The sequence below is a fragment of the Leptinotarsa decemlineata genome, unplaced genomic scaffold (assembly GCF_025532065.1).
Source record: "Leptinotarsa decemlineata unplaced genomic scaffold, Ldec_3_MD MMD2_tig00001064_RagTag_RagTag, whole genome shotgun sequence".
Lineage (NCBI taxonomy): Eukaryota > Metazoa > Arthropoda > Insecta > Coleoptera > Chrysomelidae > Leptinotarsa > Leptinotarsa decemlineata.
This window is the reverse complement of record NW_027412558.1, coordinates 6,385,822-6,411,533: the sequence shown is the minus strand read 5'-3', so window position 1 is coordinate 6,411,533 and position 25,712 is coordinate 6,385,822. Positions and strand designations below refer to the sequence as shown.

The following is a 25,712-nucleotide window of genomic DNA, read 5'->3' as shown; positions in this document are numbered from 1 at the left end:
AAAAAAAAAGAAAATAATAAAAATGAAAAGTGTAGAGATTCCAAGTCACGTTAGTTCACGACGTTTCGATTGTTGGTATCTACAATCGTCTTCGGGTGATGACTGGACTGATTCCTCCGAGAGATGACTATTTTATAGGTCGTTGAAATACTTTCACTTTCTCTACTTTCCATTTTCCGCTTCACTGATTCCGTGAGAGATGACCGATTTGGCGGGAGTTGGTCATTTCTCGTTTGATGATGGGTTTCCATATGTTTCGTATATCTACGCTGGCCTGGCTGAATACGTTGTTGGACAACATGTATGCGGCTTCCTTAAATTTTCTCCTGAACCAATGTTCCTCTCTGTGCAAGATCTCAGCTTGGGACCACTCGATGTTGTGTTGATGGGTCCAAACATGGTCTGCTATTCCTGATTTGCTGGTTTCTCCTCGCTGTGTGTGCTTCTTGTGCTCGGCAATGCGAATATTCAATGGCCTCTTAGTTTCACCAATACAGGATTTTCCGCACTCACAGGGTATCCGGTAAATGCAATTCTTGGAATCGCAGTCCGCGTTTGGGGGCCTGGTTCTCGTGAGGCTGCTACGGATAGTGTTACCGGATCTAAAACAGGTTCTAATGTTGTACTTGGAACCAATTCTTCTTATCCTCTCCGATAATCCTCTGATGTAGGGAAGTGAAAGCACTGGTTGTGACGCCTTCTCTTCCTTGCGAGGCTCCTGCTGTCTTTTGGCCAAAGTCTTTTCTACCATCGCTTTGGAGTATCCATTCCGCTGAAGATCACTTTTGATGATGTCTAGTTCCTTCTCGAGACCTTCCTTTGTATTACAAAGCCCAAAAGCACGGTCTAATAGAGTCTTGATGATTCCTCTTTTTGTCGATTGATGGTGGTTGGATTCGTGGTTCAGATACTGTCCCGTATGAGTGGGTTTTCGGTATACAGATGTTTCCCACTTAGTGTCGGTCCTCTTCACCAAAACATCTAAGAATGGCAATTCATTGTGGATTTCCTTCTCCATTGTGAAAGTGATGGAAGGTCTCACGCTGTTGATGTGTTTCAGAAAGGCGTCTAGTTCAGTATTCCCATGGTTCCATATTATGAAGGTGTCGTCAATATATCTCAACCAGACTCGAGGTTTCTTGTGGGCTTCTTCAATGGCCAGAGTTTCAAACCACTCCATATATATGTTGGCTATGACTGGTGAAAGTGGCGATCCCATTGGCAGTCCCTCATCTTGTGTAAAGAATTCGTCCTTCAGTTGGAAATAACAGTTTCGTACACAGCATCCTAGTAATTCCATAATTACTTCTATAGGTAGATTCGTTCTCTCTTTCAGGTTCCCGTCTTCGGATAGCTTTCTCTGTATGATTTGGAGTGCTTCTTCGACCGGAACGTTGGTGTAAAGGCTTTCCACGTCGAAACTAATTAGTTGATCTTCCTGTGTGACTTCAATTGACCCTAGTAGTTCGACAAAATGTCTTGAATTCTTCACAAAAGACGATGTTTTCCCTTGTAATGGTTGTATTAAGGGAAGTAAAAATCTAGACAAGTTTTGAGTAGCCGAATCTCTGGAGCTGATGATCGGTCTAAGCGGAACGTCCTTCTTGTGGATTTTGGGTAGACCATACAAGTGAGGGGGCTTACTGTGGTGCGGTGTTAGGCATGATCTTTCCTTGTCCGAAAAATAGACTTGGTGTTTTTTCAAAAATTTCAAATCATTTTATATAATAGACAATGGTATAAATTCATTATTACGGTAACTGTACATCGCGAAACATAATTATAATTTGACATACTTCAACGGAAAAACACTACACCCACCTTCAACTACCGTCGAATAATAGGTACAACCCCTTATTTTTTAAATGGGAAGTATATGTTTGTGATGAATAGTTTGAAAGATCTCTTCATTCTCTATCCAAAAATGTTATCGCTTTCAAGTTTATTGCAATAATCAAGATACAATAAATTGAAATCATATGGTTATCGAAATTCGATGAAATACACTCAAAAACTGAAATGTAATGCAAAACGTAATGAAATGTAGAATACGTAAAAGAACCATGGATGTTATTGAAGTAGATGTTCAAAATGTTCGCCGTGAACGTCTTGGCAACATCCCAATCTCACATAAAACTGTCTTTTAACATTATTCAACATATCAGGCGTGACCGAACCTAATCCCAACCGTTATTCGTTCAATAAAAATAATTCGAATCTGAAGGTTTATTTTTGTACACATTGCTTTTCATATATCCCATATATATATACCATCATATAGATCAGGTGATCGCGCTGGCCATTCAATCGATCCTCGCCTCCCTGTCGACCGATTGGAAAATGTTGTATCGAGATATTGCTGGAAATCAACTTGGTAATGTTGAGATGCTCCATCCTGCTGGAATAATATCGTATTCACTGTAACTTGAGGGTTTCCTGGATCAGGATATAAATTTGCTAAACTTGGAATGACATCATTTTGAGTAGTGCCAAAAAATTATCGCCATTCAAGTTGCCCTCAGTGAAAAAAGGATCAATGATATGGTTTCCTACAATCCCTGTCCAAACAATTATCTTTTGAGGGTATTGCGTGTGTTCTTCTCTCATCCATTGAGAATTTTTTGTTGACCAGTAGCGGCAATTTTGCCGATTACCATGACCGTTAAGAGACAAGGTACTTTCATCAGAAAACATAACGTCTTGTAATTGGATGATAGTTATCGAACATGTCCATCATTTGCTCACAAAAATACGTTCTTCTATTGGAATCGTCTTCCATGAGCTCCTGAGTAGGTATCATTTTATGAAGGTGCATTTCATTTCCTTTTAATATGTTTACTATCGATGTATGGCTAACATTGAATGTAGTGGATGCCTCTTTACTCGATGCATGTGGGTTTTCCTCAAACTCAACCATCACAGCTAATTTGAGTTCATCACTCATCGCATTGGCGGCTGCTTTTTTTATCTGCCACACATGACCAAGCTCGCGAAACTGCTTCTCTATTTTGCTCATTGTTCTTTGAGATATGGGCGGTAAATTAAGAAATTTCTCACGGAATAGGCGAGCTACTTCCTGTTGAATTCGGGTTTTATCTTCGTAAACAATTATTTGTAAAACTGTTATTTTATGCATTTTAGTTAATTCAACCATTTGTCAGACTTGAAGTTAACGAACTTTAAATTCAAATCAAAATACTGACAACTAATGTAGTAACATACAAAACAAGTTGACAAGACGTTTTAAACTAACGTTGCCACGAAAATTATTAACAGTTTTTTAAAGAATACCATCTGAAAAACATTGCTATGGTTTTTGCTTACTTTCTCATTCTCAATACCTCAACATGTAATGAGTTTTGAGTATATTGCAATAAGTATTGAGTGTGTTTCATCAAATTTCGGTAACCGCATGATCAGTATTAACTGAGATATTACAGTTCAAATTTGACTCATAAAAACGGAGAAAACTTTCGAAACAACCTATACACCGTCAAATCCGTCATCCTCAATAACACCGAATACTGAACACCTTCAACGTGCCTCTGTGATAATGCAATAGCATCAAGTCGAGTATGCAACGTGGTTTGTGATGTCGAACAATAGACTTGAACCTAGGTCAGCACGTGAACGTATAGCGATGGGAATAGTTTGGATGGCCCAACAGTTAATTGAAGAGGTAGGTCAATTCATCAGCTGATGTAGTCAGATTAGCGGACGCTTCACTATATCGATCCAATTAGGAGAGTGGTATCTGATGGAACAAATACATCGCTTCTGTATTTCAAAAGGAGGGTAATGCATACAGAGTCGGACGTGTGCTATATGATTTTTTTGGAGGGCGATTATGGTTATGAGACTTCTCAAAATTTTCATATTCTGCGAAATGTATTTTTATTCGTTGAATCGATAACAACTAGTGAGTTTGGGCAAATCGGAGATAACTTTCATCTGCACTTACTCATTACATCATATTATATCATTAAAGGAACGAAGAAATGGGGCATATGTTTCATTCAAATGATTGAATGGTAAGATAGACTGTGTTGTAATACTATCTTTGTTCCTAGACTGGCAACTAGGTACAATAATATTTTTTATACAGAAGGGCATAAACTTTATGTATTGTAATGCACAAAAGCTCTCGAAATTTTTTGTTTCAGCTCATATTGAATTGAAAATGTGTCTCGTGCGAATCAATAGTCTATGAATGAAGAAAAATTCACAATCTTCAATTTCGTGTTTTTTATATTTGTTATGATTATTTTGAGTTAAATCAAATAGTATAGATACTTTTTTCATTGATCATGTATACTTTGCTCTATAAATGGGAAACTGTTGCAATAACCGTTATAAGTATCATTATTATTATTTCAGCTCACAAGCACAAATTTTGTTCTGTTGTCCGAGAGTATGTCTAAAGGTTTCTTCCAAAACCCAGAGTTTATCCCGTTCTTCGAGAGTATGACTAAATGTTTCTTGCAAATCCCAGAGTTTGTCCCGTTCTTCGAGACTAAGGGTTCCCTCCAAAGATGGCGTTACTTTCATCCAAAATGAATTTATGAACTTGACTGCAGTAATTCAAATAGTAGCAGAATTGTATAATCCAATATTGCTTAACTTGTGTGTGATACTTCAATACAACGAAATCCTGAAATCCTGCTTCATGAGAACGGTGTTAGCCGGCCATACAATATTCTCCATCTTGGATCGATTTCATAAATGGATATGCAGGAAAAAACTATCGCAAAAGCTTGCTGGGTTCAACCCAGAAAAAAAGAAAGGTCCTCATGTGACCGTCCAGTGTTTTTGAATACTGGAGGTTTCCCAATGCCATATTTTAAATTGTTCAGAATTACCATTGCCAGTTTGACAACTAAGATAGGGATGCGAAATACATGGGCTTTCCCTAGGTAAAGACCTGTTACGTGTTTTAGAGAAGAACACTTATGAAAAAAAATTATCATTTCATTCCAAATGTATACAAAGGAAACGTTTTTGTTGAGAATGTTAAGAGTGTTGTGTCTAAATTATAGTAGAAAGAGCATGTTTATGAGAGTTTCACTTTCATAAAATAAATCAAGCCAAAAATATCAAATACCTTGGTATTGTATTAGATTGTCACTTTAAATGGGACCAACATGTGAGATTTCTGACTCAAAAGTTACGCTGTATCCTGTACAAATTCAAACAACTGACGCAATATCTCAATATCAAGCAGAAAATAATGATATATAAGAGTTTAGTAGAATCTCATTTGAATTATGGAATCATCGGTTGGGGGGATCTTTCGAAAAGTTATTACAATATACTGGAAATCTCGCAAAAACGGTTCCTCAAAATTCTTCTCAATAAGAATAGAAGATATTCTAGTGACTTGCTGTTTTGTGAAGCTGGTGTTGATGATGTTAGACAATTATATTACATACAAGCAAATCTGAGACAATTCATATACAGATCTGAGTTAATAATGCAAAACCATAATTACTCAACTAGGCATAAATATAACCCCTTATGTATAAGTCAATCGGGCAAAAAAGCTATCCATATCTTGGGCCTAAGTTGTTTAATACATTGCCAAATGATATTAAAAATGAGGTCTGCGCACACCGTTTCAAAAAAACTCTTGAACATTATGTACAAAATACAAGCAGAAACTATTTTCATGAAAATATAGAGAGTTAAATCAAATAGGCAATGGATTAAAATGAATAGAATAAAAAAAAGTATAATAAAAGTAATGACATTTTTACCATTGAATTCTCCAATGTAGATATTTTAGTATGTTTTTGCTTTTAGATTTTAATTTTAGATCATTTTATTAGATGAACTTATACACTCTGTGTATGTATATTTCGTTTCAATTAGTAATGTCTTATGTGTTTCTTTTAAAACTTACAAACAAGTACTTGTATTTCGTAAGCTGTAAATTTATTCACCGTTAGTTTTAGAAATTTGTTTTCAAATTACAATTTTGTACTATTATCCTTGCACTATTATCCTTGTGTGTGAATAAATATTATAATTATTATTATTATTATTATTCGAATATGTTCTTGGAAATATGGTTAGTGTAATTATTATCTTGGCGACTCGAGTGGTCTCCTATACAGAAAGATTAATCGTTTCATGGAGTAGTCTCAGTATAAGTTTCAAAGAAAATGCGAAAATATGACGGATATGAGCGGGACTCAAACAAAAATCGAGAAATCTCCACTTCGTAGAAAAAAAAAAACTTTTTTATAAGCAACTCACTTTTTAGAGTCACACGCACCAAGTTTGAATAAGCAAAATGCTACCGTGTCCTTATAAAACATAAAACTGGGAGTTTTGTTGTTATTTCAGGTTCAGGAAATTGATTAGAGTGGCCTATGTTTTTTAAGTTTCCATTCAGTTTAGGAATAAACGGATATTTCAAGTCTGGTGGCATTGCATTTGAAGAGGTCTCTCGAGGGCTCTTCAAGTGTGAGGCAGTAGGCGAGGACTCACTTCGTTCACTGAATGTGTCTTCTTGTGACTATAACTTCCAAAAATCATATATATCAATATTAACAGCATTGTGCATTCACCAAGTTTGTCTTTTCATAACAAGAACTAATTCAAGACAAATAATCAAATCCATTATTTGTCCCCTTTATACATATTATGTACTCGCTGATTCTTTTTTTACCATTACCAGAAAAAATCCTATGGGCTGCCTCCAGCACGAAATTTTTTTCAGACTGTAGAATTTTTTGTTCCTTCCCCAAAAATTTTCGGAGATCACTCGTCAGAAGCTTTTCTGGATTATGATGGATTCAAAATATCAAATGTCATCTTTATGCTGATGTATTTGTTTCATTCCAGTGTAATTTATGATTATATTCAGACATACTTCTCAACCTTGCACATTTTATGCTACTCGACAAACCTAACCTAACCTAACCAAACCTAACCTAGCCTAACCTCACCTAACCTCACCTAACGTAAACTCACCTTACCTAACCTCACCTAACCTAACCTACCCTAACCTGACCTAACATAACCATATGAAAATTATATTTATTAGAAAATAAAAAATAAGTATAGTAACACTAACAGTAACATACCTCGCATCTGTGGGTTTGTACGTAACATCGTATTTGTCTGCATTCGCAACTGACGTGGCCCAAGACACACGGACCGATGTGGGGTTGAGAAAAGTCACAGTGATATTTTCAGGAACACCTGGACCTCCGGGCATCGAACCTGAAAAAATGCACATGGCTCTTGTATGTGAAATAGACATCGGAGAAAATGCTGTGTACTCATCAATTTGACCTGAACACCACATAAAACATCAGAAGAAAGAATGTCGATTCGAATACGAAGAAATATTTAGGAAGGTCCTGTGAGTGGGTCTAATCTTCTCTCCGCTGTAACCCGCGGGGTTCATTGTGGTTCAAAACTATTTGAATTTGGACGAATAAGTCCGGTTATTTGGCGGCCAGATTAATACCAGCAACCTGAAGGTGTTTTTGAACTATCTGCGAACCAATCAAGAAATATAAAGTGGAGGAAGAAATATACACTAGAAGATCAGTACATCTCATAGAGGGCGTTTCAACGAAAACTTGACCCAGTTTTTCATTTATGAGATACTGGGACAACCTGTATATACATTTCTATAGTTCAATTGAAATGGAGTGCAGGTGGGCAGAGGACAATTGATGCGACGGTGCGAGGCTTCAGAGAACGAACATCGAGCAAAGAAAAGGGTCGGTGATGTTCGATAAAATATATAGTCACACTTCGTGTACCTATTTAACTTCAAAGGCCTTAAAAAAGAATATAAGGTAAATCATTCAAGACATTACAATTTCTAGTTTTTTGCAGTAGATTTGCAGAAACTATGTTCTCGTTTCAGGCCAGAAAGAAGGAAAAAGATCAAGAAGGATCAGAATCAGATGAATTGTCGTTAAATCCAATCGATTGAACATTATCCGAAAAATTTGGTTTCATCTATATCTTGATCGTTCACTGCCTGCTACGTCGTTGTCCTATTGTCTACCTTTAGAGCCCATGTTCATTTTATAAGAAATTCGATGCGAGTTACACCACTAACTAGCAATAATTTAGGTCTGGTCGTGTTTGCAATTTCAGGAAGACTCGTGGAATTTCACCCCTTCCGGATATATAAGTACGTGTAAACCTACAGAGTGTAAACAGACAGAGTGAGTACCTACATGTCTTCTCCTTCAATGTCAAGTGGACTATTGAAATAAAGAAGATATGCGTTTTATTTATTATTGTTACCGAATGAGTATTGATCGTTTAAACTTGTAAATGCTTTCCCTTTCATATTGTTCACATATACATATTTGTGATTTAATCGACAGCTGTTGATTGAACAATCCCTACTGATGAAAGTATTGAGTCATAATTATTATGAAATTTTGATGTACATTTTATCTATTCTTTTTTGTTGGTTTCACTGGAAACCAATCTCCGTGTTTCCTTTGTACTTAGTTTCTTCGATTGACGACTTGTTTGTTTTGTGGAAATTCATGTTCACTGAGGATACACTACAAAAACACACTTTTGTCTATTTTCTACTATATTCACTATATGAATCTGTTGGAATCTATGGAAATAAACAGGTCAAAGAAAGATCCCAATTTTATTGTCGTCAACGAACAACTTGAATTGAACAATAGTCCTCTCATGAGCCTATAGTCCAGATCCCAAAACCTACATTATATTGAAAGCTTTGTTATGTTCATGGATTTTACAGGTATATGAAACGCAGTTACGGATATCAGGTATATCAGATATATCAGGTATATCAAATCATTTATGCTAGAATAATATAGGTATAAATTACTCGGATTTAAATGTAATCAGTTAGTTTTGAAAATGGTATAATAGCCGAAACCGGTCAACAATAAAGAAATATAGTGGAAAATAGACAAAAGTGTGTTTTTGTAGTGTATCCTCAGTGTACTTAGTTTCCTGCTACTTGTTTTCTAATCCAGTAATATTTATGCCATAGTCAAGAGAGTACAAACCTCATTGCAAATTATCATATATTTATTGATTAATTATATATTCATATATCTGCATTTATTTTATTTGATTCCCCATTCCTCGTCAATTCATATAAGTATATATAGGCTGGCGCCCTCTCAGCTTACTAAAGAACATCTTGAATTTTCAATCACATCTCAAGAATTCGAATCCACGCTTTGGTTGTGACGTAGACAAAATTTATGTTGAAACTTTTTTCTAAGAAATTTCATTTTTCAAGTAAGTAGGTCACACAATTTTTAAAAATTTTTACCTAACCTTACGTAACCTTACCTAACCTAACAAAACTCAACCAAACCTAACCTAAACTACTCTACTCTACCCTACTCTATTCTATTCTACTCCACTCAACTCTACTCTACCCTACTCATTTACTCTACTCTAACTTCACCTAACCTATCGTAACCTATCCTAACCTAACCTAACATAACCTAACGTAAACTAACCCAACCTGACCTAACCAACAAAGTAGCTAGATTTTGATATTTTTTTGACAACCAATTTTTTTATCCTACATATTTTCTTCTTCTTATACCTCCAAGAATATGTGTACAAATTTTCTTGATGTTCGGTTGAGTAGGTTTCGCGTGAAACTTACATTCGCATTTATTTCATTAGTAGGGATTCAACAGTTCTTTTCGTTCCTTCTATTGAGGGAAATAAAAAAAATCAACAATTATTTTGTGAATATTGTAGATGAAGTACTTATAGATGCATGCCTCGAGAGATACATTCTTAGATTCAATAAAAAAAATGTTGAGGAGGGCTAATTATGATGCGCATGATTACATATTTTCCTGAGTTGATTTGAATTCCAATTTCTTTTCTGTTTTGATTTGTTTCACAGTGTTATATATCAGTTTTGACATTCATTTATATTTATATGAAAATTACTTCAGATTGTGTATGATTTATATGAAAGCAGATTTGTGTTAACTTGTCTAGACACCACAGTATATTTGTGAATGATAAATAATTGTTATACTATTATTGATACAGCTCACTTTATAAACCTTCCTTCACATGGCAACCGGCATTTCCTGACGATTTTGATTAAGATGAAATATGTTTTCACTTCATAGTAATTTCAGAAACTACACCTCACGATTTGATTTCCACAAGATGAAATATGACGTATTAAGGTCACCGGTATCTAGTATGGATACTGTTTTGTTTCAAAATATATAACATTTCGCTAAAAGCTTTCGAACAGCAGGAGTTTCTTACAGTCCTTCATGTGTTGTGATTTTCGTGACTTGGGGAAACATTTGGTTTGGCCAACATAGCATTTTGTAGCTCAATTCACAGATTCTATTGGATTTTATGCCTCACGGCTTTTTTTTTGAGAAAAATGTTTTCCAACTTCATTTCGATGTGAAAGAGCCACTTGAATTGTTTATTATTGGCTAAAAGGTTGTATTTTTTTCGGATTTTTTTCTAGATATGAATTTTTTTGATATTTTATGTCAACATTTTCGTGTGAGATTTTTGATTTGATTACGACGAGTGAAGAATTTTATTGTGTAACTCAGGATTGGAAAATGAAATTGATAAAGTATAATATTGAACATTTTATTAAAACAACGATAAAAATAAAATAAAAACAACAATAGAAATTAATTGGCCCTCCGGGGCGACTTCATTGATTCCAGTGGCACATTTGCTTTTTCAGCAGCAGGAAAACCCGGAAAAACCTGCAGCACCACATCATCTGAAGATCTTGAACCAACAATGTCCTCTCTCTTATGAAACAAAATGTAGGGTGTCTCCAGAGCCTCCATTAAATTCAATGCATCGACAGAACACTTCGTGACACGACTATCGTCAAACTCAAACCAGTCCGTTTCTTTTTTGACCAAGGCGTAATGATGACCAAATTCAACGCCAGAACCACAGTGAACAATGTCTGCATGAATATTATAATAGTGGTCTGCTAGGTTGAAATGTTCATCTATTTCGAACCTTCCAAAGAGTTTCTTGCTTTCGTTAGAGGTTGAGTCTTGTTTGAAAATCATCACTGTAATTATTAGATTGACTGGTGCCTCAGCTATACTTGTTTCCTTATAACAGTCAGTTAGTTTGGCGCATGTTTGAGAATACAGTCGATCATCACCTGTTGAAAATTCCATTTTCAGATGAAATAACAATAAGCTTTGCACGGACTGGTTATTAGTCATATTAGGAAAAGCTAGATGAAGTTCCAGAAATTCACATAAGTTCTCGGTACTTCTTGAACATTCACCACAAAGTAAATAAGGGGATTTTTCCAGCAAAAGATTCACAAACACGAGACGAGATGGGCTGTACGGAATCATTCAGTCCAGAGCGGTCAGGAGTATTGATTTTGCTCTTGTTTTGCTCACGAAGAGTATTCAACAAGAACCCCAAGAATTCGAAACAATCCTCTTGTTGTCCTAACGAGTATCTAGTGGACCTCAAAGACTCCAGGAAATCGGTTGGAGGAAAAGATGATACCTTCTTACGAAACTGCGCCTGCATGAACAGTTGTTTGAGTTTGATGAATAAGTAGGAAACATTCCCGTTCTCGTTCATCATTAGAACTTCGTTCTTGAAATTCTTCGTCATGAACAACACTTGTAAAATGCTTGTCATGTAGCAAGTGTTTCCTAAATTATCCAATCCAAATTTTTTCTCTAGAGTTTCAGGACAACTATCTACTGTTTCGTAAGGAACAAAATGTTTCACAGAATCTCCATAAGAACCATTTCTCAAGCTGCGATCGATCCTTCCAAGTGAAGAAGGATTTCGTAGAGGAATAGATTCAGCTCTTTGCTTCATGAAGCACTTTCACCGAAAGGGAACCAGTTCTACGAGGATTGCAACTCATATTTGGGGGGCAAGAATGACCTGAGTCCACTGACCGCACTGAAAAAAAAGAAGGTGGATCAATCACTTGTGAATTAACCTTGATAGGAGACTGATGAATATCCACATATCTCGGCTTGTTTCGAAGAGGATTCAGTTCCGTACTGAAATTAGGGCAATTCATGATCTCATCAAAATTATTCTATCAAAAAAGAGGTAAACCGGTGATCTATCGTTGCTTGGCCTATTCTCCTTCCGAGTTCGTGAACGAATAATATAGACTCCGGGCCATAAACACCAAAAGTTTCAACTGCTACTGGATGAAACAGATAGTTGTTTCCAAGATTTTGGTATTTTTTTCTTTTCAATTTCTCGCCAGACAATGCTGCAGTTCCAGCAGACTTGGAACTTTCGGCTAGATAGGAAGCCGCGACCGTGTCAACGCAAGTGAAGTCCCAAGTATAATTTGAATAATTCAAATTATACTTTAGGTATTATGTATGTCATGAAAATCAATTGTTGCAGAGCGCAGTTTAATTTGATTGGAAATAACGAAAAAACAATCGTTTTCCAACGATCATTCATTTTACTCCCAATCAACCTCTATATCGAAAATTGTATTCACACTGATATACCAGATATTTCTGATGAAAGATTTCTCGGAAAATTTCACACATCCAAAAAAAACTCAAATTTGAATCCAAAAATGTTAATACACCATGTATATTTAACGCACCAAAAATCTATTTTGCAACCAGAATTCTGTTTAACTTCAAACAAATCCAACTCTTTCACTTCCCTACAAACCACATGAATCTTGGCTTCATGTTTACCAAACACAATTATCGCCACGAAAGTCACTGAACGATGGAAAGGATGTGGAGAAAATGAAGCAGACAAAGCAAAGGACTCACCGTCTATTCAGCTCTGCTGTATCAGTACGGATGAGTATGCTAGAGATGTGACGGTGGAATGCACAAAATGAGGTGAAAATACCTCAACAAGATATTCTTCGGGGAGTTTCAGGCAGATGGATATCGTATTGCGAATAATTGAATACTATACATTTTGAATTTGAATGATGGTGAATCAAAATATGGGTTTGGTGAATGCTGGATATTGGATATTAGAATGAATAGCTACAGTTGCCAATGAAATGCCATTATTGGACGTATTGGTGGAGAGGACCGACGCTAAGTGGAAAAATATGTTTACCGAAAAAGCTACCCACGCGGGGCAGTATCTGAATCACGAATCCAACCACCATCAATTTACCATAAGAGAAATCATGAAGACTCTAGCAGATTGTGCTTTTGGGGTATATGATGCGAAAGACAGTCTCGAAAAGAAACTGGGCATCATCAAAAAAATCTCCAGTGGAATGGTTACTCCAAACTGATGATGGAACAGACTTTGCTAAGAAGACAGCAAGAGTCTCGCAAGAAGAGAAACCGTCACAACCGGTGCTTGTACTTCCCTACGTCGAAGGATTGTCGGAAAGGATACGAAGGATTGAGTCGAAGTACAATATCCGAATCTGCTTCAGGTTCGAAAACAGAATCCGTAGCAGCAGCAGATACTCTGTGAGTGCATCAAATCTTATATCGTTGAAAATAAGGGGCTATTGAAAGTCCGCATTTCTGAGTACAAGAAAAACACACAACGGGGAGAAACCAGCAGAAGAAAAGAAACAGAGTATTTTTGGACTCATGAACATAACATCAATTGGTTCCAAGCTAAGACATTCCACAGGGAGGAACACTGATTCAAGATGAAGTTCAAAGGAGCTACATAATTGTTTTCCAACGACGTGTGAAAATATGCATAATATGGAAACCTGTCAACCTCCACCAAACCAGTGAAGTGGAGAGAGAAAAGGGAGAATACATCACCCGAGGTCGATTAAAAAAAATCTTTCGAAATCTATTTCTTCGTTAACCAACAATCGAAACGTCGTGAAGTAACTTGGTTTTGAATTTGCCTATTTTTATTTGTTTTTACTCTGTAGTCATTTTCATTTTGTATCTTCATTATTTTATTGGTATTATTCGTATTCATTCAACGTTATTTTGGCTATTCATTCATTCTGGCAGGTTACATTTCCGTTCTTTATTTTCTGTATGTCCTAGTTCAGGTTGTAATTGTGGCTATTCTCTGAGAGGTAGTTATCTTCAGCTTCTTTTATATTCGGCGATTCTCTTTCTGAAATTTATTGAAAACTTTTCTATATGAACTTTTGAGCCAGATCCACGTGTTAGTTTGTAGATTATCTTTGTCCCTTGTTGGCATCGCTTTAGGCTTTGCCAAACAAACAATGAACACCTGGATGGCAAGAAGATTCATGGATTTCTGGCAGAATCTTCCAAGATTGGCTCACTCCAAGGCGTTTATTCACCCTCCGAAGCTTGATACCAAACAGTTGTTGGACTACAGTAGGAATGAACTACGATGTCTAACAGGTCTTCTTACAGGTCACTGTCATTTGCATAATCATAAGCAGAGACTCGGACTGTCGGAAAACAGTGTGTGTCGCCTCTGTTTGGGAAATTATGAAACAGCAGAGCACATACTTTATGCCTGCCCCGCTGGGGATCGAATAAGGTTCTTAGAGTTTGGCAGAGCCGTACTCTTGCTATCTGACAAATTAATCGTCTTCTTCAAGAAGCTGGGTTTATTTAGTCGAGTGTGAATAGATGTGAGCCACAATAAACCGTTGCGGGTTGCGATGGAGGGTCGAATAGACCCACTAACCTAACCTAACCTAACCTTTTTTGACTTGTTGTTCTTTATATGTCCAACCAAGGAGTCTTATAAACTATGTCAATTTTCTCTTTCTTTAGTAGTATATCTGCTTCATTTAATGAATTTTCTGTATATGTGAGTGTTTTGTAGGTGTTACTGTTTTCAATGTGGGGGTATACTTGGCTAATGACCTGTTTGAAAAGTTGGTTGGAGTTGTTGTTTACTGAAATTTGTTTTATGGATTTGATTCCCAATTGAAATGTATGTTGATGAGGGTAATCAGAATTGTTATAGATATCTGTATCTGTATGGGTTAGTTCGTTGTAAATTGCGAAATCATGTTTATTGTCGATTTTTGTTATTGTGACATCTAGAAAGTTGATCAAATTATTGGCTCTTAGTTCTATTGTGGATTTTATATTTTCGTAAATGTCATTGTGTTCCTGTGAAGCAGACTATAACATCTTCAACATACCTTCACCAATGAATATTTTTTTCATTTCATAATTTGAAATAAATGTAGTTCAGTGTGATATGGTGATCTTTATGAAAAATCTATTATTGAACTATATTTTTTGAAATCATCCACTCATTACACTCGAAATCATGCAATGTATAAGTTTCTACTAAACAACTCGTAATTTCAGCATTGGTTTTTCATTCCGTGATGGAGAGAGTAATTGGAAACAGAGCGTGAAACGAATTTGTACAATTATGGAAATTTACTCATTTGATGTTCAATTGCATAATGGATTTTGTATTCGCAGGGTCATGAATAAAAATGAATTTTAATTTTATTTGGTGATTACAACTCTACAGGACAACCAACTTAATAGAGTGGATTCTGTTTTCGCACCATCCAATTTTCATTTATTCATTATGATGACTTTGTGCGACGGAGAGACTAATTCCATGTTGCAATTATCATCGTTCATTATTCAAGAAGGAAAAATCCCAGACAAAAGCCTGTTCTGTTCAAACAGAAAATTTCATTAATTGAAAACTCAACCACCACATGAACAAAAAAATTATGCAATTACTCCATCTTTATCACCGGGATAAATTTGAAAAAAAATTTTCCGAAACAGAGTTTCCAATTGAAATTATTATTTTGTTACTGACAAAAAACATTCGATATTATCACTGTAGATTGTAAGCAACTCAACTATATTGAATGAGATTCGTTCTGGCCATTTTTGAAATTTAAATCTGTCGGAAAGCTGTCGAATGAGATGATATTTGCTTCGTAGAGAATGATATACAGTGCATTTCTTTAATATCCCCCCCTTCTATTTTCCGAACGGAAATTTGAAATTTGGAATAATAAAATCAATGTATGAATACTTTATATTGAAGTGAAATTGACAGATGGAACTTTCAAGATGGCGTCTGGGCGCCATCTGGGAAAAAAAAATTTAATAGAAAAACGGGTTTTGTGCCACATTATTTTGAAGCTCTTGACAAATGCTTCATAACCCTAGAATATAATGTCAATATCTTCAACTACTACAAAATGGCGGAACTTTTGATAATTGCTTGAATACATTGACATTCAACTGAATAATATAAGGTAATAAGCTTGAGGTTAGTTCAAAAGATGCTCGAAATGGTTGCCTTGAACTTCTTACCATATGAACTGCCTATTCGATGTTTCACGCCGAATATTTTCAAACACAGTAACGTCAATATGTCTACAAATATTTATTTTTCTCTGCCGCATATCCAATATTGAAGCAGGTTCAGTTTTGTATATCTTTTGCTCCAAATAGCCCCATAAAAAAAGTACAAAAGGTGTTGAATCTGGCGAGGGGGCTGGCCATTCTATAGAACCTCGACGGCCAATCCATCGACCGTGAAAAGTAGTATCCAAATAGTTTCTTATTTGTCTGGAGTAATGTGATGGTGCTCCATCTTGTTGGAATACAATATCCATATCGAATTCATTAGGATTCGCTTCGATGATTTCAGTGATGGGAGGGTCAACAGAAGCTTTCAGCATATTCAAACACAGTTCTCCTGTTGAATTTTTATCAATAAATAGAGGTCCTTCAATATGGTTCCCCAATATTCCTGCCCAAACGTTGATTTTTTCTGGATATTGGGTATGTGTTTTCCGGAAAAGCGTTGGTGTCACTTCAATAACGGCAATTTTGTCTGTGAACATTGCCGTTCAAGAAAAATGTACATTTGTCACTGAAAGAAATATTGCGGAGATAGGTAGAAAGCCTTGCAATGGTTTCCGTCATGATTTCGCAGAATTCTGTTCTTCGATGTGGGTCATCTTCAGTTAATTGGTGTACCATTTTAATTTTGTATAGATGATACCTATTCCTCTTCAAAAGTCTCCACACAGTAGAAGGATACACCTCACAAACATTCGTGACGAAATAAGTAGACTGTTCAGGACTTACTTACATTTCACCAATTATTTGCACTTGCTGTTCTTCCGAAATGGACGGATGACCTGGAGACTTTTTGTTATGTACACTACCGGTAGTTGTGAATTTCGATACAAGTTCCCTCAAATATTTTCTACAGATAGGACGATTCGGAAAACGTTCCTTTAAAATCCTTTCGGTGTCGTGAAAGTTTCGCGTCGCACCGCAAATAAAAATCGCTTCAATTTTTTCTTCCAATAGACTAGAATTGATCATTTTAGATATTGTTGACGTGGTACCTTTCTACAAGTAAAACCAAAAACTAAATGAGGATATTCTAACGGAACAATGATGTTCATTGTCGTACTGACATTTTTTGTCCTTTTTATAAACAAAAAATAACTCAACACAAACCTTATCGGGTTATTGTAATTGCCATATGGCAGATAAAAAGGAATATTTTTAGAAATATACAAATCAATGTGTTTGTCTCCAGGAAATTATTGAATGTTCCGCCATTTTGTAGTATGTGAAGATATTGACTTCATATTCTAGGGTTGCAAAGTATTCGTCAGGAGCTTCCAAATGATGTATCGCAGGACTCCCCTCTCCATTTATTTTTTTTCCCAGATGGTGCCTAGTCATCTTGAAAATTACATCTGTCGATTTCACATCAAAATAAAGTATTCATGCATTAGTTTCATTATCCCAAATTTCAATTTTTTGAGTTGACCCGTTCAAAAAATAAAGGGGTAGGCATTAAAGAAATGCACTGTGTAACAAATACACTGAAAATATTTACTGCCAGGAAAAGTCACAGTCCTTCAAGAAAACAATATTGAAGAACAAGTTCATCGAATATTCATTGGAGGAACAAAAGAAATTGCTTCCTCAATCGATTTTTCAATATTGGAAATATGTGATATTTCCATCTCACTGGTTCCATCAACAATAATGCTTGTTTGTATCATTTTGTGGTTAGAAATAATGTCTACATGAAAAAGAACGAGTCTGGAGATATCGCAGTTCTCTGTGTTTTCTGATTTCATATAATTCGAGCTTTAAGGGGAAGATTCATCCTGGCATGCTTCTTTTAAATAAACTAACCGACGGTTGAAGAACAATAGAACTCAAAAATTTTCTCAATCTGGGTATCGACAATGTTATGAACAATTAATATGTTCATGACAAAATTCTGAATGAGGGCCTCTTTTTATCAGTTTGTTTCTGTTGAACACTGCTTTTGGAGGGATCCAGTCTCGTATTTTGTAGTATATATAGTTGAGGAATATTTGTATTAGAATTTTGCTCAAAGGTGAACAAGCATGTCAAATTTGCGGATCCTTCGAATCTCCATACAGCAGATTGCCGATTCTGCAATATGTTTGTTGGTATTATTTCATTGATTTTGAGTTCATTTCTGTGTGAAAATTGTATTGTTATATTCTGTTATTTTGTCAAAGTACTTGTTTGAACTAATGCCGGTCTTGTACAACAAAATTAAAAAACCAAAAGATTATTAAAATTGTGTTCGTTCTGATATATGTTAGTTTTAGCAACTATAATCAAGATATTTAGTTGTCAACAAATACGTCAAAAGTTGTAACAGAAATATTTTTTTTTTTTCTCAAATCTGAGATTATTTTTGAACTGGAATTTTATTCAGTTTCTAATTGAATTCAATTATGGAAATCATATCTGGATTGAATATAAATCAGATCATTCGATTTCTTAATAGAACGGAATGCTCTTCCTTCATGAGTTGCAGTAAAAGCACTCGAAATAAATTGGTTTCCTTGGACTAAAATGAAATTACATAATTCTCATTTCATTACTTGCGACGCTTTCTCACAATGAATAACATTCAATTCGGTTAGCTTTCGAGATTGTCTGCTTGACTTTTTGCAAAAGATCATCTCACAAATTCAACAGTCAATTATTAGTATCATTCTATAGTTCTTAAATATCTTGTAACGCATGAATTTGATTTTTGCAACCCTAGCCTTTGTATTCATTATCTCAAATGGGATTTTATGCTAGTGTATACCCAATGTCTATTGTTTCAAATGTTTCGTTGATTTCCTTCAGATTTACCAGTATTGACAAAATATACGACTTTCTGAAGCATAGTGATTTGTATTCCTTCATTGTATAGTAAAAATAATAAAACCCATTACTTCACAGATTGCCGATTGCCTCTTTTAACCACCAACACTTCCGCCAGAAAATTAAATTACAAGCACAATTTCCTTCGCCAAATTACAGCATACATTTTTCCATTATGCGAAATAGTATTGTTTTGCCAATGTGTAAAAGAAAACGGAATATTTTTGGCACTGAGTATTAATTAATGTTAACTATTTTTAATAGTGAGACATTTACTAATAACGTGGACCAATTTTGACGTCTTTCTAACTCGTAGAAACGTACGAAAAATCAAAACCTGAAACGCACCTGGAGAAAGCTTGTATTGAAAGAAAATACGACTTTCTGGAGGAGAAGATTTGTGTTTCTGTATTGAAACCTTTAGGATAGTGAATATACCTTTAGAATAGCGGAAATGTAAATACCGATTATCACAGAAATACTAAAACCTTCGCCAAAATAACCAACCACTGCTTTAAGTTCTTTCGCCAAATTCAGTATCGGATTCACCTCTTTCAAATATTGTTGTGCGAATCAGTGAAGGAAAACTAAACAAATTTTTCTTTGTTTACTAATTTGCGTTCGAAATCTTCGATAGTAGCATTTCTCACTTGTAGAAACATCCTGCCAAATTTTGAGAACAACAAAGCTGTAAAGAATTCGAAAATACCTTGATGTCCCCATGACATCCCCATGATATGTATATTAAATCTCTCATAAACAAAATGGTGTACCGTCCAAGATGGCTGCCTCATTTTTATAATGTACCCTATGATGAGGGTGTTAAATCAAAGAATTTTCTGAGAAAAATATGAAGAGATGTGGTGTGTTTTATACACATTTATGATATGGATATAAAATGAAAATCTTCAAGGGGAAGAAAATTCAGAATGGTCACTTTCGAAGAGTTATAACTTGACCACAAGTAGGGATATTTTGGTGTTGCTCAGGAAAATATTGCAGGGTCCGATCATAAAACAATAACACATTACATCAAATGAACAGGCTGGGAAACATGTTCAGCGACAACTGAGAAACACATTGATAGTAATTTTTTTTCAAAAACAAGCTTTTATGAACATGCTCTGGAATGAAAAAAAACTCTTGATTAATTCAAACTCATCAATTCATGTCAATTCACACTTTATATGATACTGAGGCTTGTCATTAATTTATCTGTGTACATATATGAGGATACAATATTTAACTTGACCTGGAGAAGTTTTTACATCATAAACATTATGTTGATTTCAGTGGAGTTTTTTCCCCACACCAAACCGTTATTTCAACACCTCGACACGTGTTTCGATCACCAAGTGATCATCTTCAAGAGGAAGATCACAGTCTTAGTGATCTCTACAATACTGTTTGATCTTCCTCTTGAAGATGATCACTTGGTGATCGAAACACGTGTTGAGGTTTAAAAATAACGGTTTGGTGTTGGTAAAAAACTCTAGTAATATTCGTTACTCCACCAAAGGTTCGAAACAATACATCACAAGTATCATATCCGTTATGTATTGTGAAAAATTGGAGGGTTCGGTTTAATTCGAATTTTCATTTTGAAAGCACGTAGCTTGTTTTTGAAAATCTATTTTTGATTTATTTTTCTTCAGTTATCATCTCACCTGCTAAACCGGTACTGAGAAGCAGTATTGTAGAGACCACTAAGAACATATTAGCTGAACGTGAATTCGAATCCTGCCCCTAACATGGCGGCGTTGCTTTTGGGACTCTCACTCTAGAAATCCCAATCCATTGTGCGGTTCTTTCTTCATTACTATATTTTGACTACTATTCCCTGTAACAAGAAATGGAATTTTATTACATTATTATTTATTCATACATGGGAAAAATTCGGTTGGAATACATGATACTTCAGAAATTTTAGAATGTTACTATTGGAAAATTGGAAGTTAAGTAAAGCGTCAGTATGAAATTTGAATGAGTGAATTGAATTTGCTAATCAGAAGAACAAAAAATCAAAACTTCATAAGATAATTCTCAGTAACGAAGGGGAATAATGGAAAACATTGGAAATCATTGATGAGATAACGAATAGAAATTCAAAAATAGTCATACATATCAAGGCATAAAAAGGCATTGTAATGAATGTTACTACTAAGTCGACTTTTTGCTATTGCTACAAATCTTATGTTGGACTGTGAGGTCAGGTTGATCTTCAGCTAATACAGGACTCAGCTGGTTTTGATTGCCATATTGATGAATCATTATTCAATGAGAAAGTTGTAGAAATTGATCTAAGTGATCATTATGCTATGTTATCCGAGTTGAAAAGTTACGGTATACCTAATAATAATGGTGATATCAAAAAGTTCTTAAGGAGGCGCAACACGTGTGAGGGAAATTTCTCAAATTTGAGACAATTTCTGAGTAATGAAACTTATAAATACGTTTATGAAAAAAGATTAGACATCAATGCTACATTCAGAAATGTTTTCAATGTATTACTGTATGATTTAGACTTGACATGTCCCGTTATGACAATCAAATATGATTGTCATATAACCAAAAATGAGTGGATTACGGAAGATATCGGGGAAAAAGGTAGACAACTGAGAGAACTTCACCGATTAACTGAAAATGGAGATAATGACATGATACATTTTTACAGAGACAAAAAGGGGCATGAAAAAAAATATGTATGTGCAAGAGGAAATACTATCAGAACAAAATTTTTAGCTCAGAAAGTATACAAGGTCAAAAAAAACAAATGTGGAAAACTGTGAGTGAACTAACTGGAAAAGAAAATAAAAAATATTCCCAAGAAATGTACATTGGACATAAATTGATAGGAGATGAATCCATTTTAGCTAACGAATTCGCCAAACATTATTCATTTGAAGTGCCAACTATTGATCTTGTCGGTAATTTGGATGGTTTTTATTTTAACCCTGTTATTCCATCGGAAGTTTACAATGTTAGTCTTGGGCTCAACAAGCAAAATTCTACTGGCATGAAGTGTCTCTCGACAAAAATAATCAAAGCCATTTCTGAGTATATATGTGAACCACTTGCATATATCATCAATAAATCTATGGAAGACGACAATTTTACAGATATTTTGAAAGTAGGAAAAATTGTTCCTCTCTTGAAAAGAAATGATCCCTTGTTAATTGAAAACTACCGATCAATAACTATGCCTAGTGTGTTGAGCAAAGTAATTGAAACATGTATCTATGAAGAACTACTTTCTTTGTTAACGAAACATAATGTGATTAACAAATGTCAAAATGGATTTTGCCCCGGTAGCTTTCTTGGAAAATATCTATAGAGGAATTGACAAAGGAAAGTTTGTAGCCGCACTCTCCTTCGATTTATCAAAGGTTTTTGATTCTATGAACTCCAATATACTGGGCAACAAACTTAGTGGAATTGAAATTCGAGGTGAATTTCTATTTTGGATTATACCTCACATGCAATTCCGGAAGATGTACGTAGAATGGGATAATGTAAACTCAAATACTCATGATTTGGAAGTTGGAGTTCCAAAAGGCTCAGTTTTGGACCAATAATGTTTTTACTATACATAAATGATTTACCAGAACATATCGGCGCTACTTCGATAGTTCTTTTTGCCGATGATACTTCTATTTCCGCAGAAGCCGACAGTTCTTTGGAACTTCAAAAAAATTGAATGTAATGAATCAAAATTTCTCAAAGTAGTGTCAAAGAAATAGACTTCTGGTCAATGCAGAAAAAACAGTATTGGTACAGTTTTCTCCAAGAAAATCTGTGGAACATCCCATACACGTTATTATGAATAACATGAATATATACCCTTCAGAATCCACAAAATTTTTAGGAGTTCACATCGACTGCTCATTGAATTGGCAATTTCAAGTGGACTACGTGAGTAAAAGACTCAATAGCAGTTTCCATGCCTTAATGCAGCTCAAAAAATACTGAGTGAAGAACAACTGTTACATGTTTACTATGCTTTTGTTAATTCTGTACTATTTTACAATGTGGTCTTGTTGGGAGATGCAACAAATATTAACAGGGTCTTTGTTGCTCAGAAACGAATAATTCGTATGCTTCACAGTCTACGTCATACTGATTCATGTAGACCTGTTTTGAAGCAAAGGAAGATATTAACAGTACCTTCTCTTTATATTTATAACTGTCTGCATTTTGAGAAAAAACGCGAACTCGAATTAGAAGTTAACTCCCAATGTCATAATTACGAAATAAGCAACGGGAATTCAATCAAACTACTTCGTACAAAATTATCCGAAAATACGCCATCTCTAGCAGGTTCTAAATTTTTTAATTGTCTTCCTTCCGGCCTAAAAAGTGTAGCATCAATTTTAGTATTCAAACGGAGAATCAGAGAATATCTCGTAGATGGTTGTTTTTACAATATTAATGAATATTTGAATATCCACATTCGCCAATCAACAATTAATATTATGTCTGGCATCACCTATTTCAACTATTATGTACATGTATGAACCCTTTTGATTGTTTATTTTAAAAAAGCTCTCTCATGTGTTGAATTTATGAATTTTGTAATACTGTTATACTATTGTTTATATACATTTCATGTTTTTTTTACCATTGACGAGTCCTATATCATTGTGAATTGATCATTTTAAGGAATAAAGATATTGTATTGTATTGTAGAACCCATTTTCCAAATTTGGTTGAAAATTTATGTGCAGTGGCAACTTCAGATTGTCACTTGATGAAATTTGTATCATACAAATCCATCTGATGTGAAATTTTATTTCCTGGTTCAGTTAATTTTCACCAATTTCACAAATTTTCCAAATCGGGAGAATGATTTACCAACGAAGACAAAAACTTTACTTTCATGCTCTATCCCCTTCCTGAGTAATTGTAAAGCATTACCTCATACATAGACTCTTAAATTTCAGTGAACATTTATCATTACCATATATCAAAATTCACTTCGATGAGAATATTCTAGTAACGATACAGAAGTAATAAATAAAATGCACACACTACTGATTACAAAATCAATATTCAAACGATGATAATAAATATTCTGCAATTCAGGTGTTATGATTTGACTGAGAATATTATCACAGTATTGCTTCTATAAAGATAAATATGCTTTGTCTTGGATGAAATGAATTCTACAATGTGACGAAGCGAAATTTATGTTCAATAACAATATGAATTCCATGAGATGATCATGGTACATTCAAAATTGATGTTCCACTATAATGAAGTTTCATTCGATGGATTATAACAATAAAAACCTTCGGAACAAATCGCATGAATTGAAAAGTGAATAATTTCAGATGAAAGAGTAGACAAAAATCACAAGAATATATTCGACGAACCGTTCAAAATATTTAATTTTTTTTCAAAAAAATATTCATTTCTTGATTAATTTCTATTTTGTCCACTTGTGCCAGCGTTCTATTCTGCCCACTTCAAAGTAGTCTCCCTCAGATATTATACACATGTGCCAGCGTTTCTTTCAATCCTCGTAGTAGTTGCGATATGCATTTTTTGGCATGTCTTTAAGCTTTCTCAGTGATTCGGTTTTATCTCTTCAAACGTTGCAAAATGCTGCCATGGGTCTTTTCAATCTTGGAAAAAAAAAGTCGCAGGGGAGCAAATCTGGTGAATATCGTGGCTGAGGTATGATTATGGTGTTGTTTTTGGCTAAAGAATTACGAACAAGTAATGATGAGTGAGCAGATACTCTGAAAATGATTCAACGATTCTCCATAACAATTTTCTTCACTTTTCCAATATTTCCATTGAGGGTTGGTTTTCTGGGGCCTCCACGATGAGCGTCGTCATTCACATCTTCTTGACCTTCTTTGGAAAAATTGTACCATTTGTAAAGTTTTTCTGGCACAAAGTGCAATCACTGTATGCCATTGTCAACATTTCAAGTATTTTTGAACACTTCATTCCATTTTTTACATTAAACTTGATGGAAATTCTTTGATTCCTTCCTATAGCATAAAATCGTGGAAGAAGCAAAACACTTCTGACTTTTACGACTCTCACAAACAAATTATTCATGTTCAACAAGTAAAACTATGAAAATATGTTTGAGAGGAGTGTAACAACATGAAAAAAATGAAGAAATCACCAATCGAATGTATGTAGCTAGCGAAATTTGAACAATAACCTATATATATATATATATATATATATATATATATATATATATGGAAGATGATAGTAATAATCGGCCAAGTAGAAATGAAATTTCATGAATATTGATGTGACACATCTATAGCCGCACGTTAAACAGATTTCTGGCGTGAAGACGCATGCCATAGCGACGGGGTACCATGCGTAAGCGACTGTGCGATTTTCTTCCTATTGGTTCAACCTGTGTTTTAATCAATAAATGATTTTTTGAACTAATTATAAATAAAGTATGTCTGACAGTGATGATTTAGAAAGAGAAAGTGGGCAGCCTCTTATAAAGAAAGCAAAATCTCACTACGACATATTAACAAGTCATTTCATAAAAAATAATGCACTGAAATACTTGAAGAATACATTCCAAAATCAGCTGATAACGACTAGAGCACGAATTGTTTTTTCATTTACTAATAA

The 25,712-nt window shown here is 34.9% G+C and overlaps 1 protein-coding gene across 3 annotated transcripts in view; it reads right to left on the bottom strand.

Annotated features, from left to right (window-relative positions):
* Window positions 1-25,712, bottom strand: part of LOC111501873 (uncharacterized) — a 314,266-nt gene that overhangs the window by 152,750 nt on the left and 135,804 nt on the right. For all 3 annotated transcript variants that reach the window (XM_023155791.2, XM_023155790.2, XM_074175575.1), the window contains 2 exons: window positions 20,765-20,937; window positions 7,089-7,227 (listed from right to left, as the gene is read on the bottom strand). In XM_023155791.2, coding sequence (XP_023011559.2) covers window positions 7,089-7,227; window positions 20,765-20,813 — 188 coding nt within the window. In that variant the 5' untranslated portion in view covers window positions 20,814-20,937. The remainder of the gene's footprint in view (window positions 1-7,088; window positions 7,228-20,764; window positions 20,938-25,712) is intronic.